At 40.6% G+C, this 17467-nt stretch overlaps 1 protein-coding gene across 8 annotated transcripts in view; it reads right to left on the bottom strand.

The window, feature by feature from the left end:
• The window catches only part of BCAS3 (BCAS3 microtubule associated cell migration factor), a 579738-nt gene that overhangs the window by 550401 nt on the left and 11870 nt on the right, over positions 1 to 17467 (bottom strand). For all 8 annotated transcript variants that reach the window (XM_043902888.1, XM_043902895.1, XM_043902891.1 and 5 more), the window contains exons 4-5: positions 15193 to 15268; positions 740 to 846 (exon numbers count right to left, since the gene is read on the bottom strand). In XM_043902888.1, the coding sequence (XP_043758823.1) occupies positions 740 to 846; positions 15193 to 15268 (183 nt within the window). The remainder of the gene's footprint in view (positions 1 to 739; positions 847 to 15192; positions 15269 to 17467) is intronic.

The raw sequence follows: 17467 nt of genomic DNA on the forward strand, positions 1-17467 counted from the left end.
AGCAAAGTACAGGCAGCTGTATAGTATGTTCCCTTCTGTTAAGGAAGGGCAGGGTGTGAGAAATATATATGTTCTTATTTACCTAAAAAATCAGGATACATAAGAAACTAGAAATCCCAGGAAACTAGAAACTACTCAAGATAAGGGGAACTGAGGACAACAGAGGTAGGGAGTTGTTATCCACTTAGGCCTCTTGAATTTTGTACCATGCGGATGTTTTAACTGACTCAAAATGTTTTTTTTTTTAATAATCGCTAATTTTTTTTTAATAATTGCTAATTTTTTTTAAGCTTTCTATAAGTTTCTTTATTGTTGTTTAGTCATTAAGTCTTGTCTAACTCTGCGACCCCATGGACATGCTCCTCTGTCCAAGGGATTTTCCAGGCAAGAATACTGGGGTGAGTTGCCATTTCCTTCTCCAGGGGTTAGACTTTACTCTTTTGTAAAAATTGCAGGAAAGGAGAATAATAATACCTACTTCATAGGGTTACCATGATGAGAAGTGAGATCTTCCATGTAAAGTGATCCCCACAATTGCTGGCCTACTTTACAAACCATTTACCACATGATTCAGTTCCCACTTGCCCTTTACTCTTTGGGCCTCCTATGGGGTTCCACACAAAGCAGTCTCTGAGCAACTGCTTGCAAAATAAATGGAGGAGTCCTTAGAGAAAATATGGCCACCAGCTAGCATGCTGCAAAGGTTTATATTTCAGGGAGTTAGCATCTTCATACTTACAGGGATGCTCCAGACCTGCATTCCATCACTGTAGCCAATCATAATCAGCAAAGGCGGCTCATTCCCTGTGCTATGAATTTCATGAAATTCCAGATTTCTTGATGTATCTGCATTAGAATTAAATAACAGAAGAGGAAATTTAAAAGACACAATGTCAATCAACAAAAACAACGACTCTCCTTTAATGCTACTGGCATAACGATTGCTTCAATTATTTCTCAATAAAAAGTTCAGAAGTTTCGGGACTTCCCTGGTGGTCCAGTGGTTAACAATCTGCCCTGCAATGCAGGAGACATGGGTTCAATCCCTGGTCAGGGACCTAAGATCCCACATGCTGCGGGGCAACCAAGCCTGAGCAGCACAACTACTAAGCCCAAGCACCACAACTAGAGAGACCAGCGCAATGAAAGGCCCCACAGGACGCAAGGAAGATCCTGGCTGCCACAACTAAGATCTGACCCAACCAAATAAATACCTTCTTTAAAAATTGAGAAGTTTTGGAAAACATTTAAAGGAAAGTGAATAGAAAGCTGAAATCACAAAACTAGTAGGTTTTTTTTGTTTGTCATTGTTGTTTTGTTGCTAAGTCGTTTCTGACTCTTTTGTGACCCCATGGACTATTTGTGTAGCCAGCCAGGATCCTCCGTCTATAGGATTTTCCAGGCAGGAATACTGGAGTGGACTGCCATTTCCTTCTCCAGGGGATCTTCCTGGATCAGAGACAGAGGCAGCGTCTCCTGTATCGGCAGGCGGATTCTTTACCACTGAGCCACCAGGGAACAGTACCTATAATTATCAGCACGAGTAGGTTTTAAAAATCAAACTCTCTCAGGAGGGCACCAGTACCAAGTACCACTCCGTCACTCATGAAGAGCAGACCACAGAACCTGCCAGTGACAGAAGTACCAGGGGAAACACCAGCGGGGGTGCAGACAGCAGGGCAGCGCCCAGCAGAGGCAGGCAACGTAAGCTGTGCGGGCTCACAGGCGGTATCTGGCCACTCTGAGAATCTACAAGCAGAGGATGAGGAGAGCAAGATGCAAGACGGGGAGGAGTGGGGGAACTTCCCTGGAGGTCCAGTGGTTACGATTCTGTGCTCTCAATGCAGGGGGCGTGGGTTGGATCCCCGGTCAGGGAACCAAGATCCCACGTGCCACAGGGTAGGGCCAAAAAAAGATGAAGTAAAGGTCTCTGCAAAGAGCTAGAGGGCTTGTGTAAGTTGGCACAAGAAGCACTGTGCCGATATGATTACTCTTGTCATAAAATCATGCTACATTAAAAAAATTTTTAATTTTTTAAAATAAAAATCAAATTCTCACTAGATACCCAGGAAATACCAATATCAAGAACACAACCACCTATAAAGGCAAATCAAAGTAAAATATTTTACCAAAATTAACTAAATACAAATATGACGTGTAACCATCTAGAATTCTAATATGTATAAATTTAGCAATGGAAGAAAAATTATGTTCCTTTACTTACAGGGGATAGTAAATCCTGATACATCTGAACACACTGGACATACGGTCCACAATAAAAGAATTATGTGTACTTTTCTAATCAACTTTTCCAGTTCCCATCAGTGAATATTAAGCATTTGTTATCAGTATTATACACTATATCCTTACTGAACAAAACTATTACACCTCAAAACATCACTAATCAAGTCTTTTCTTCTCAGATCACAACCTTATCTTCCAGCAAGCGTGCTCAACTATTTGCTTTGTGGTTCGCTCTCTAACTTCATTAGGACCTCCAACCCACTGAAGCCCTGCCTTCTCCCTCCTCTTCAGGCCCCTCTTGTATATCTAGTCTCCTCCTGCCTTAGCGGTCTTTGGTCAGTCATCTCAGTAACTTCTGCCAGTCATCCACATTCTCTTATTCCTTTGTGAGATCTCTGCATGGCACCCAACCAGCAAAACCTCAATCCTAGATGAAACCAACCAGTCCACCACCCTAGTATACTCCACAGCAACCAAGAATCACTAAAGAAAATCACACAATGAGACACAATTGTCACCACTATAAATTATCTCCACAAACCTCAACTGAGCCTTCAAAACCGCACAACAAATGTACTCAATTTTCTGAAACTTCTTTTACAATTTCAATGACTTTCTTAAAGTGTTCTCCAAGCCCTGACTCCATCCAATCTCTCCTTACTCAGCAGATAATGTGTCTCATATACGGCACAAGGAATCTAGAAACTTTCTGTTGCCAAAGACCTACATGCATCTGTAACACTCACTCTCTTCTCATTCCACTCTATGACACACAATTGTCTTTCCTTTTGTCTAAAGTAAATCACTCTGCGAGGCGGGAGGGGAGGGTGGGATGAATTAGGAGATTAGGACTCTTTGCGACCCCACAGACTATACATATACAGTCCGTGGAATTCTCCAGGCCAGAATCCTGGAGTAGGTAAGCCTTTCCCTTCTCCAGGGGATCTTTCCGACCCTGGGATGGAACCCAGGTCTCCCGCATTCCAAGCAGATCCTTTACCAGCTGAGCCACAAGCGAAGCCCATAAATACACGACCATGTGTAAAATAGCTAGTGGAAACTGCAGTGTACCACAGGGAGCTCAGCTGGGTGCTCCGTGATGACCTAGAAGGGTGGGTTGGTGGAGAGAGGTGGGGTGTGGGCCGGATGTTCAAGAGAGGGGGGATACATGTCGACATATCGCTAATTCACTGCGTTACACAGCAGAAACTAACGCGACACTGCAAAGCAATTACACTCCAGTAATGTTTAAAGTGAGGAACCTCCAGTCTGAGGAGGGAGACAGATGTACAAGCTGATGGCTCTAAAACAGCATGAAAAAGGCAACAATAAATGTAGGTGCTAGGGCAGAGGAGACTACCGTCATGGAGAGATGATGAAGTTGGAGTATCAAGAGAGACTTCATAGAGCCTCAATGACCTAGAGTTTTAAAAGATGAATAGAACTTTTCCAAACAAACAAAAATAAAGTAAATCACTCTGCTTTGGATCCCATTCTCACTCATCTTCTCAGGGCTCTTTATCTAATTCTTCCTTTCCTGTATCTCCCATTCTTTCCACATACTGTATACTCCCAATGAGTATTTAAACATGATAAAGTATCTCCAATCTTTTAAAATTTTTCAAATAAATCAATACCAGTGAATTTTAGATATAAATGACAAAGCTAAAATTAACAAAACACTAGAGGAACACTGTAGAAATGTATTTTCATGATTATGGTACAAGGAAAAAACTTCACAACAGGGCACAAAAAATTCCTAGTATAAAAAACTGGCAAATTCTACTACATTAAGTTTATTACATTAAAACGGAGAATTTCTGTTTCTCATGAGCCACCCTGACTGGGAGAGTAAAAAGTCAAGTCAGAGCCTGGGAGAAGAGACAATTATAACCCCACAAGGATTTGTCTAATTCACATACATACATACATATAGTTGCTAAGTCATGTACAAATTAAAAATCAGTATGAAAAAGGCAGATCATTAGAGAAATAGGCAGGAGACATAAAAAAAAAAACACTTCAAAAATAGGATATTCAAATCAATCATCAGTGAACATGAAAACTGGCTCAACCCATTTGTAATCAAGGAAGTGTTAACTAAAACCACAATGACAAAACCAAGAGTTGGCAGGATATGGAGTGAAGAGGCTGCTTATTTAGTGCTAGTAAATATAAATCAGTATAACCACTTGGGAAAACAGACAATATATACTCAGGTTGAAGATCCCATGCCCTTTGACCAAGTAGTTCCACTCTAGTTTATAAACTCATTAGAAGTCTCAGCACAGATATACCAAGAGACAAGAATACCTACCACAATATTACTGCAATCAACGTAATTACAGCTGAAATCAACCCAAACTCCATCAAGAGGAGAAAGGACAAGCACAGTGGTACACGGATACAATGTATAATACAACACTACTCAGCACAGGAAAAAAATGACCTACTACCATATACCATAATATGGATGAACCTCACAGACATAATAAGCAAAAGAAGCCAGACACAAAAGCCTATATACTGAACGATTCTCTTTATATGAAATTCAGAATCACTAGGCAATTAGGTAGCAACATTCTATTTTCTACCTTAGTTATGGCTCCACAGATTTACAATGTGTAAAAATTCAGTGATCCATATTTTTGTGCTATTTATCATGATATATTTGCACAATAAATAAGGTGGGTTTGTTTTTATATTTTTGGCTGCTCCAGGTAGCATGTGCAAATCTTAGTTCCCTGAATAGGGATCAAACCTACAACCCCTGCAAAGGAATCCTGGAATCTTAACCCACCAGGGACCACCAGGGAAGTCCCTAAATAAGGGTTTTTTTAAATCATAAGCCAGTAACATCCCTATCCCTTTATTTGACCTCACTATTTCCTCTCTTTCCAGGAGCTGAATTCCTTGTTTATAACTGCCATCTGTTTTTCATCTCTCACTCACCCCCAATCTATTTCAGAAAGTGTTTCTGCCCCAACACTCCTCCCAGGTGACTTTTACTATGGTCATCAGTAACCTCCAAGTTGTTGAATCCACTATGATTTTTTTAAGAACATCTTGTTAAGATTATTCAGCAGCTATAACCAATGCTCACCATATTCCCCGCTGGCTCATCCTTTTCTAACTGCCCTTGAAATATCAGAGTTACTCAAAGCGAATTCCTAAACTCCCTTTTCTTCTTACAGTAACCCTCCCTAAGTGACCTCATTCCAACCATTGCTTAAGTTACTCTCTGCTAGTGACTTCCTCAGTATGGGTTTTGAATGTCTCAATAGAAGATCAAATTCCACTTAAAGATCAGGATTTCCTCCCCAAACATGATCTTCCAGAGTTTCCTATTTTGGGGAACAGCATGATTATCTATCCAGATAGCAAAATCACGAACCGCCTTCTTCCTTCCCTCCAGCAATAAATCTATGAGCAAGCTTCCTAAATAGCTCTCTGCTTATACCACCACCACCTCTGTCTACAACATCTACTGCAAAAGCCTGCGTGGCTTTCTGCCTCCACCACTGTCCACCAAACTCTCTATTAAAGTCAGAGTGATCTTTTCAAAATACTCATAACGGGGAATTTCCTGGCAGTCCAGCAATGAGGATTTGGTACTCACTGCCATCGGCCCATGATTCGATCCCTGGCTGGAGAAGTAAAATCCCATAAGCCAAGAGGCACAGCCGATAAAAAAAAACAAATAATGGTATACCTACTCACTTCTAGCCTCTACATTAGTGACTTCTCATCGCTCAAATATAAAGATCAAAATCTTTAACACAGCTCATAATCAGTAATTTTCTCTTCCTATTTTTTGGCTACAAGGCATAGCATGGGGGATCTTAGTTCCTCAAGCAGGTATCAAATCCATGCCCCCTGCAGTGGAAGCACAATGTCTTAACCTCTGGACCATCAGGGAAGTCCCAATAACTTTTTATGCTGATTTTCCTTTTACAGGAATTCACTAGCATAAAATTAATAGCACATGATTCTATATCCAGCAAAATTCAGAATCATAAGCTTATTTAACTTAGGGCATAATTAATTCTCTTTCGTTACTGTTTAGTCAGTCTTAAGCAAGCAATGCAAAGAAATAAAGGAAAACAACGCAATGGGAAAGACTAGATATCTCAAGAAAATTAGAGACACCAAGGGAACAGTCTTGCAAAGATGGGCAAAGTAAAGGACAGAAACAGTATGGACCTAACAGAAGCAGAAGAGATTAAGAAGTGGCAAGAATACACAGAAGAACTTTACAAAAAAAGTCTTAATGACCAGGATAACCATGATGGTGTGGTCACTCACCTAGAGACAGACATCCTAGAGCGTGAAGTCACTGGGCTTTAGGAAGCATTACTACAAACAAAGCTAGTAGAGGTGATGGAATTCAAGCTGAGTTATTTCAAATTCTAAAAGATGATGCTCTTAAAGTGCTGCACTCAATATGCCAGCAAATTTGGAAAACTCAGTAGGGGCCACAGGACTGGAAAAGGTCAGTTTTCTTTCCAATCCCAAAGAAGGGCAATGCCAAAGAATGTTCAAGCTACCCTACAATTTTACTCATTTCACATGCTAGCAAGGTAATGCTGAAAATCCTTCAAACTAGGCTTCAACACTACATGAACCGAGAACTTCCAGATGTACAAGCTGGACTTACAAAAGGCAGAGGAACCAGAGATCAAATTGTCAACATCCACAGGACCATAGAGAAAGAAATGAGATTTCCAGAAAAACATGTACTTCTCCTTCACTGACTATACTAAAGCCCCTTACTGTGTGGGTCACAACAAACTGTGGAAAATTCTTCAAGAAACAGGAATACCAGAACACCTTACCTTCCTCCTAAGAAGCCTGTATGCAGGTCAAGAAGCAACAGTTAGGACTGGACATGGAACAATGGACTGGTTCAACCTTGGAAAAGGAGTACAACAACGCTGTATATTGTCCCCTGCTTATTTAACTTATATGCAGAGTACATCATGGGAAATGCAGAGCTGGATGAAACTCAAGCTGAAATCAAGATAGCCAGGAGAAATATCAGAAACCTCAGATATGCAGATGACACCACCCTAATGGCAGAAAGCGAAGAGGAACTAAAGAGCCTCTTGAAGAACATGAAAGAGTAGAGTGAAAATGTGGGCTTTTTTAAAACTCAATATTCAAAAGATGATCATAGCATCCAGTTCCATCACTTCATAGCAAATAGATGGGGAAACAATGGAAACAGTAACAGACTATTTTCTTGGGCTTCAAAATCACTGTGAATGGTTTCATGAATGAAGCCATGAAATTAAAAGACGCTTGCTCCTTGCAAGGAAAGCTATGACAAACTTAGTGTATTAAAAAGAAGAGAAATTACTTTGCCAACAAAGGTCCATCTAGTCAAAGCTATGGTTTTTTTTTAGTAGTCATGTACAGATCTGAGAGTTGGACCATAAAGAAGGCTGAGCACCAAACTGTGGTGTTGGAGAAGACTTCTGAGAGTCTCCTGGACAGTAAGGAGCTCAAACCAGTCAATCCTAAAGGAAATCAACCCTGAATATTCATTGGAAGGACTGATGCTGAAGCTGAAGCTCCAATACTCTGGCCATCTGACGTGAAGAGCCAACTCCCTGGAAAAGACCCTGATGCTGGGAAAGACTGAGGGCAAGCGGAGAAGAGGGTTACAGAGGATGAGATGGTTGGATGACATCGCCAACTCAATGGACATGAGTTTGAGCAAACTCTAGGAGACAGTGAAGGACAGGGAAGCTTGGTGTGGTGCAGTCCATGGGATCGCAGTCACTTAGTCGTGTCCGACTCTTTGTGACCCCATGGTCTGTAGCCCCCCAGCCTCCTCTGTCCAAGGGATTTCCTAGGCAAGAATATTAGAGTGGGTTACCATTTCCTTCCCCAGGGGATCTTCCCAACCCAGGGACTGAACCTGCATCTCCTGCAATACAGGTGGACTTTTTACCACTGAGCCATGGGAGAAGCCCAATTCTCTTTACATCTAACATTTAAATGTTCTTTTATAATATTCCATGTGCTTTGTATACACATTATCTAATCTGATGCACAAAAGTCCTGTTTTATATGTAGAGCAGAAGCAGATTCATTTTATCACTGACAAGAGCAAGTCAGGGGGATTCCCGGGTTAGTACAGTGGCTAGGACTCTGTGCTCTCACTGCTGAGGGCCCAGGTTCAATGCCTGGTCAGGGAACTAACATCCCACAAGCCACGTGGTGTGGCCTGAAAGAAAAAAATTTAAAAAGGACAGGAGATTTTCCCAACCCAGGGATCAAACCCAGGTCTCCCACATTGCAGGCGGATTCTTTACCAGCTGAGCCACCAGGGAAGCCCAAGAATACTAAGTGGGTAGCCTATCCCGTCTCCAGTGAATCTTCCTGACCCAGGAATCGAACCGGGCCTCCTGAGTTGCAGGCAGATTCTTTACCAACTGAGCTATCAGGGAAGCCCTCCTCCCCCACAGAAAAGAACAAGGTGTGGATAATTTCCTCAAAGCTGAAGAGCCATCTCAGGACTCGATACTCAGGCATCTTTGTACCACAGCTACCACCCTGATCACAGGCTGTCACTTTCAGAAGGGCGCAAATGTCACATATAAAACCCTGAGGTCATTATACAATAATCGCCTTTCTCTTCCTTTAGGTTCTGCTTAGTCACCTGAGCTATTTTTCTTTCTCTGGATGGTGGTAGAGCAGACTGCATTACTTCTGAGTGAAGCTCTTAATTTTGTAAAAATTTTAGGTTATTCTTCAGAACTGTTACAGCTTTAAGTAATCCTTATTCTTTGACTTTATCTTTATATCTTCTATCATACCATCACTGGTTATTCTATAACTGCTCTTTACCTTTCTCATTGGTTTCTTTTTTCTCCCCTAAATATGGACTTTACAATTTTTCCTATAGAGACATGTAGCATTTCCTCTGTGATTTTAAGTTAACTACAACATTCTCCTTTGATTTACTCATCCTTCAACAACATGTCTCGCTTCAGTGAGAACATAGTTGTGGCTGCCAAGGAGGAAAGAGGTAGAGGAGAAAAGGATTGGGAGTTTGGCATTAGTAGATGAAAATTATTATGTATAGGATGGATAAACAACAAGGTCCTGCTTTATAGCACAGGGAATTAAATTCGATATCCTGTGATAAACCATCATGGAAAAGAAAATGAAAAAGAATGTATAGATATGTATAACAATCACTTTGCTATACAGAAGAAATTAACACAACACTGTAAATCAACTATATTTCTATAAAATTTTTTCACACTCTATCTTATTTGTTAACCTCACCTATGAGCACACTCAGTACACTCTCCCTCCTTAGAAAAATGTTTGCACTTGGGAGGGGGAGAGGGGGATACTGGATTTTCTGCTCGCCTCAAAAATTGAGGTGTAAAGTGAAATAAAATCTTTCCTCCCAAACCAGCTTCTTCTGTATTTCACATGCATGTTGACAGCAGCAATATTCTACCAACACCTAGTCTAAAAACTGGAAATTCACTTTTAGTAGATGCTAATAGGTGAATGAGGGGCTTCCCAGGTGGCGCAACGCTGAAGATTCTGCCTGCCAATGCAGGAGATGCAGGTGGTATGCATTTGATCACTGGGTCAGGAAGATCCCCTGGAAGACGGAATGGCAACCCACTCCAATATTCTTGCCTGGAGAATCCCATGGACAAAAAAGCCTGGCGGGCTACAGTCCATGGGGTCACAAAGAGTTGGACACAACTGAGTGACTGAGAGCATACCCGTGCACACAACAGCTGAATGAGGATTAAGGCTGAAATGTTAATTTTATCCAGAAGATCGATCCCCTGTGCAAAGATTCCAAGGTATAAAAAGTTCTCTGCTTTTAGTGACTTTTGAAAGGCAAGTGAGGTTAAAGTATAGATACTGAAGCATCACAGTTAGATGGGAAATGATTAAGAGTTTGAGGCATTTGGGGACATCTAAGTGTAGATGTCCAGGAGGCAGCTGAAATGGGGACCCAGGCACACTAGAGCCTGTCTTTGCATGCCTCACACACTTCCTACTCTATAGCCCCTCCCTTCCTGATAACTGATCTTGCCCTCCCCCTGCATCTAGCACAGGGACAGGCACACACCTGCTGAGCCGATTCCAGGGCCACATCCTCGGCCACTGCGGCCATTCCAGTAACTGGAAGGTAATCCAGACTGAGCATGCTGGATTGCCCAATGGACTCTTTTTCCCTCTCTGATCATAAAGCTATGAACTGAGAGCTTTGAGCAATCACTGCTCCACCCTCGTTAGAGAAGTTGGAGAAGAGAAGTAAGCATCAGAGAGGAGCAGTGAGAAGTGAAAGACTCAAGGGATTGAGCCACTATGCTTCCCAGCCATCAGAGTAGGTTTAAAAAGAATTCCCTAAAAAAAAAAAAAAAACAAGTGCTCGGGCCTGGTGCACTGGGAAGACCCAGAGGAATCGGGTGGAGAGGGAGGTGGGAGGGGGGATCGGGATGGGGAATATGTGTAAATCTATGGCTGATTCATATCAATGTATGACAAAACCCACTGAAAAAAAATAAATAAAGGAAAAAAGAAAAAAAAGAATTCCCTATGGAAAACAGCATGGTGGTTTCTCAAAAAATTAAAAAGAACTTATGAGCCAACAATTCCACTTATGGGTATTACTCAAAAAGAACTGAAAGCAGGGACTCAAAAAGTTATTTGTAAAAATAATTGTTAAAAGCAGCATTCTTTGTAAAGCCAAAGGGTGGAAGCAACCCAAATGATCACCTATGAAAAGATAAAATAATAAAAAAAAAAATTTTCACACAGACTTAAAAAAAAAAGGAAGTTTAGACACATGTATGATATCACTGAATGATGCCACTTATGAAGTGGCTTAAGTACCTCCGACTCAGAGACAAAGTAGAATGGTGGTTGCCTGGAGTTAGTGAGGAGAGAATGTAGAGTTGTTTAATGGGTATAGTTTCAGTTTTACAAGATAAAAACAGCTCTGGAGATTGGTTGTGTAACAGTGTGAATGTATTTACAACTATAGATCAGTACACTCAAAAATGGTTAAGACAGTAAATTTTATGTTAAGCACATTTTACCACAATTAAAAACTTTTTTTTCCTTAAACTGATCACATGCAACTAAAAAAAAAATCCTGTTGAATAGAAAACTTGATATCTAAGTATATTCTTAAACCTTGATATTAGAACTGACCACCTCAGGATGGTAAGAGTTACCCCGAACAGGCTAGAAAGTTGGCAGCTCCTATCCTGGAGCCAACCAGCTGATTAAACCTGATGTGTTTTGGGACTCACACTACATGCTGACCTTTAGAGAATGTGACAGAAAATGTCAGGATATTAACTTGCTTTGGCTACTTCTTACACCTTTTTCAGTACAGTGAGTGCCTCAAGAAAAACAATCTTGGGTATAAACGAGACTGCCTGAAAGCGGAAACAAAACGATAACCATGACACAAAGGGCCTTAATCCTCCTTTCTATTAAACTCCAACAGTCGCAGTTTCCACTGGACACCAAGCCAGATTAGGAATGGAGATACCTAAAAGGATTCAGGAAAGGAGAATCCCAATAACCCAGATTCCTCAGAAGTATCTCTCCTATAAGTTGTTGCCTACTCCACTCCCAACTCTGATAAGCCCATAATCAAATGGGCTGCAACCCTGCAGAAAGGGGCCAAGCAGCACCACTTAGTAATTTCATGAAGAAAAGCAGAGTTCTCAGGCCTGTTGGAATAAACAGAAAGGAATCACCAGAGCACAGTTCAATTCAAAGACTGCAAGTTTTAAATTAATAGCTAATAGAGTTTCATTAATATTATAAAATAACTTAAATCTACGGACAGGTAAAAGACTTCTAAACTGTTTTGCCAGAAAAAACTCCAAGTCTAGCAAAGAGAAGCCTAAATACCTAACACAATCTCTGGGTACCCAACTGCTCTACAAAGAAACAGGCCGCTGAGCTACTTTGGCTGCAGCCAGAAGCAGCCTCTCCAGTCTCCCTTATGGTGTCATGAAAGACAAAAGGCAATGATCAAGGAATTGCATCCCAGCTGCAGAAGATAAAAGCAGAGAATGACAGGTTGGCTGATCAAGAATCTCTAATGCGATGGAAAAGTGGTAGAGCTAGTGGTAAAGAACCTGCCTGCCTGACGCCAGAGATGTAAGAGACGTGGCTTCAAACTGTGGGTCGGGAAGGTCCCCTGGAAGAGGGCATGGCAACCCACCCCAGTATTCTTGCCTGGAGAATCCCATGGACAGAGGGGCCTGGAGGGCTACAGTTCAAATACTCTGGAAGAGGCAGATATAACTGGAGCAACTTAGCGCACACACACACGGCCTTCTTCAGAGATGCTGGACTTGCAGCCAGTGAGCCCTACTTTTTCCTTCCCATGCCAAATTTTCTTTCAATTATAAATATCTCAGAAGGTCTGCCACACAAACAGCTAAACAAAACATTCCTAAAGAAAGAACACAAACCCAAGAAATGCTGTAAGAGAATGGGGAAGTTAAGGAGAATCAAATATCTTGGTAATATTTACTATGGCTTTAAAACACACACATACATGTGTGCACATGCACAGACACCCCTAGGGCCTGAGATGATAAAAAGAATATCCATAAAAATCTAGGACAAAATTTCATACACTATCAATACGATATAGAAAGGAGAGGCCAAAGTATATGGGTGCGTGCTAAAGTATTTAAAAAGAAGATGTATAAATTTAAAAGCTTAATAAATCAACTAAGATACAGGATACTCTTAAGGACAACCATTTTAAGTTCAACAGAACACAAAGTCCTAAATAAGTGACATCCATCTACATTTCCAGATGCAAATGCACTGTACTTCAACAATGTAAAGGCTTTATAGAGCATTATTACCCCAGCAATTCTTATTTGCTGTTAAAAAAAAAACTTTCCTAAAGATTATTTTGATGACATCTTTAAAGTTAATTTTGTGAATTTTTTTTTTTTTCAACCATGTCATGAGGCTTGTAAAATTTTACTTCCCTGACCCGGGATTGAAGCTGGGCCCCAGACAGTGAGAGTACAGAGCCCTAACCACTGGACTGCCAGGAATGTCCAAATTGTGTGATTTTTTTTTTAAGTCATTTTACTGCTGACATAAACTTTTTAAAAATCAATTATTTTTAACATTCTGCATATGCTTTATAATTTTTTGCTCTTGTCTAATATTTTCAAGACCATGACCACATTTCCTTTCTTATTAAATCAAGAAAGTCCTCTAACACATTCTGACATCCACAAAGCAAATACACTTGCAAAAGAGAAAAGAGTCTGAATTCATCAGGAAGTGGTGACAGGAAACAAAAGATGACAAACATATAAGTAGTTCTTAATAAAGAAGGGAAAAGAAGAAAGAAAAGGAAGAAGAATATACTAGTAACAAGGAAATTTGACAGTCATGAAGAGAAAGGAAATTTTAAATATAAAAAGCTTTCAGAGAGAAATACTGTAGGAAAAGGTTATATATCATAAATAATCACCTATACTAATGAATGTGTTATTCCCCACAGAGGGCATAACAAGTTGCCATTTAAACAAACCACGTGACAGAGAATCAAATCCAAAAGAAACTGATTTGCAGAAGTGACAGCCTCCCGCATCCTAAACAGTAGTTTATGAAGGAAAATGCGGAATCTTAAACGTCTCAGAGGAGACAAAGACTCAAGAGTAAGGTATCCATCAATGTCCAACTAGGAAATGAAAACAACTCAGGGTATTCATAATTGGGAACTTAATACAGACAACTGGTTACACAGATGGTGGCCTACTGAATTAGCAACAGCAGGAAGCCAATTCCACCCCTAAGCTAGGAAAACAGGGAGGGAAAGCAGGGTGCCGGGGTCACCCTGCAGAAAGGCAAGCAGAGCTGCCCAGAGCAAGAGAGAAGCACAGAGGAAATGCGGCGGCCAACAGAGGGAGAGGGGATAATACTCTCCCTTTCTCCCATCCTCCCTTTCGATCTCCTACCAGTGCCCCCCAAACTCAGCCAGGAGAGAACAGACAAGAAGCAGCCCTTTGCAAGAGGGAGCAGGAAGGAGCAATGACATGGAAGGAAGGTGTCTGAGAACAAACAGGCCTTAGACGGGCATAAATTCTGCTCAGGAATATAATGTTTTAAAAAACTAATTTCCCGTTTATTTACTTGTTTGGCTACACCAAGCTTGGGCTTCCCTCATAGCTCATTTGGTAAAGAATCTGCCCGCAACACAGGAGGCCTGGGTTCGATTCCTGGGTCGGGAAGAGCCCCTGGAGAAGGAAATGGCAACCCATTCCAGTATTCTTGCCTAGAGAATTCCATGGACAGAGGAGCCTCAATCCATGGGATCACAAGAGTCAGACATTACTTAGCGACTAAAGCAAACTACCACCACCACCAAGCCTTGCTTGCAGCACGCAGGATCTTCAGCTATGACACTCGAACTCTTAGCTGCAGCATGTGGTATCTAGTTCCCTAACCAGGGACTGAATCCCGGCCCCCTGCACTGGGAACAGAGTCTTAGCCACTGGACCACCAGGGAAGTCCAGAAAAATATTTGAAAGTCTAAAAAGTTCAACACTAATTATTACTGTGCAGTTATAAATCCCATACAACTGACCAAACTTGAATTAACAAAACTTTTTTTCTAAGAAATTGTTATCTTACTTGGATTTAAAGTTTAAGGCTAAAAAAAAAAAAATAGTTTAAGGCTAGGTACTACATGTACAATGACTCTAAGACTTCCACAATACAATATTAATTCTAATCAAGTTTCTATAGCTGAATATTACTTTTAAATTAAAAATAAATGTTTTTTGAAAACTTAAAAAGTCATTTTAAGAGAAAGTAACCTGACAAAAGGTAAGGGTTCTCTTTTTGGAATCAGGTCAACCTCAAACATTTAATTCAGATGCCCCCCAAAAGTTAAAAGCATACCATTTAAATCTGCATTTTCAAATCTGACCCAGACTATTTTCTCCTTTTCTTCTGTTAGAGGTGTTCCACTGTAAGCCTGTATAGTAAACAGAAACATTTGAATGAAAATGTTTTATAGCACGAATACTACTGATGTTCAAAACAAAGAGTAATTGAACCCCTCCAACCTCACCAATTCTACATCTTAAGAACTGGCACATTTTGTAATATTTTTATTTTCAAAGAAAGCTATCCAGGAGTCTATAATCTTGGTCAGGAAAGGGTTTATATCCTAAGAACTGCAGAAACCTAAAATACAATGATCAGAGTCTACTGAAAGTGTCACTATAATTCAAAGACACTCAAAAAACTAATCTCCTATTCTGGTCAACAAATAAAGCTGAAGAAATAAACCAAACTACCACACATATCGATTTAGTTTCCAAGTGTTTATGATCAGGCAATTATACTCTCCCTAAAATTGTCAAGATCATTACTTTCTGCTAACCACCAGTTCCAGGTGGAGGGCGCAGGCCAGAGTTGGGGGTGGAAAAAACATACTACTTTTTCAGTCTCTTATCTGGCCTCTAGACCCAGCCCATAAGCTTTCTTACAAGCCCACAAGGGTCACAAAGATAAGCATAAACTACTGTGAAGTCACTGTGAGAGTATCAACAGTATCCACCAGCATTCTTTTTACAGTGAACCATTTTTAAAGTTTTTATTGAATCTGTTACAATATTGTTTCTATTTTATCTTTTGGTTTTTGGTTGTGAGGAAAGGGGGATCTCAGCTCCCTGACCAGGGACTGAACCTGCACCGTCTGCACCGGAAGGTGAAGTCCTAACCACCAGACCGCCAGGGAAGTCTCCCGTCAGTATTCAAAGGGTCATCGCTCCACAAAGCAAATGCTTCTATTTAAAAGTACCTAGATTTTCTAGGTTGTATATACTTGCAAGCACTGATGATGTCAATAGAATGCTGCAACACATTCAGTTACAAAGTTCTACTCAGTTCACAGAAGTTATTTAATATAAACTATATCGAAAGCTTACAAAAACTACTATCTCACATGTAATCTGTGTTATACACGACTTGCTTTAAATTTCCATGTCATTTTACAGACTTTTTCTGTACTATACAATGTTATTGGCCACTAAAGATATTACTAAAAGACAGGATCATTTTAACAGTAGGTTTAGTAAACAAAAAGAAAATGTTATCTTACATATTCATGTGATTTCAGTTGTCTTTGTTTAAAAAAAAAAAAACCTGAGATATGTATAGTACAATTAATTCCTTTGAAGAAAAGGAAAATCTGTACTAGAACCAACTAATTCATCTACTTTATCTTCAACCATCTCATCCTCATCTTCCTCTTCTTCCTCTGTCTTGCTCTCTTATCCTTGAATACTCTTCTTGGACATTCCCTGGGTGTCCAGTGGTTGAGAAACCACTTCAATGCAGGAGAGGCAGGTTCAGTCCCTGGTTGGGGAACTAAGATCTCACATGCTGCAGGGGCAACTAAGACTCAGTGCAGCCAAAAATAAAAAATCTTTAGAAAAAAGAAAAAAAAAAAAACTTTCCCTATTAAAAATAAAGTTCTCACCTGGGAATAATTTTAGATTATTAAACATAGCACCAAGAGTTCTCATATACCAGTCAACCAATTTCATCTATGATTAACTATCTAATCTAACCAAACCTTACCTTACCATGGCACCTCTGTCAAAACCAGTGACTAACACGGGTGCTTTACTACTAATTAAGCCCAAGTCGCTATTGGGATCTCAGCAGTTTTTCCACTAATGTCGTTTCTCTGCTCCAGGACTCAACCTAGGATACCACGCTGCATTTAGGACGACCCCTTTTTCCCTGTCAGGCTCTCCATTAACCTGGTAAAGCGACAACACATTTCCAAATCTTCTTCCATTTGGCGTAAGGCTGCTTGGGTGTGTGCACTAAGTCACTTCAGTTTGAACTGTAGCCCACCAGGCTCCTCTGTCCATGGGATTCTCCAGGCAAGAATACTGGAGTGGCTTGCCATTTCCTCCTCCAGGGGATCTTCCCGAACCAGGAACCAAACCCACCTCTCCCGCACTGCGGGCGAATTCTTTACTGCTGACCCACCAGGGAACCCTTAAGGCAGCTTATCACCTCCTTAATCAACATTCTCCCAATTCCTCTGCAACATCTGCACGATGCTCTCCTTTGACTTCTGGCCAACAGGCAGCATGAAACAAGGTTAAAAGAGGCTTTTCAGTGGATTGGGATTCTTAAGACTTCTTCTCTTTCC

The sequence above is a fragment of the Cervus elaphus genome, chromosome 5, assembly GCF_910594005.1.
Source record: "Cervus elaphus chromosome 5, mCerEla1.1, whole genome shotgun sequence".
NCBI lineage: Eukaryota > Metazoa > Chordata > Mammalia > Artiodactyla > Cervidae > Cervus > Cervus elaphus.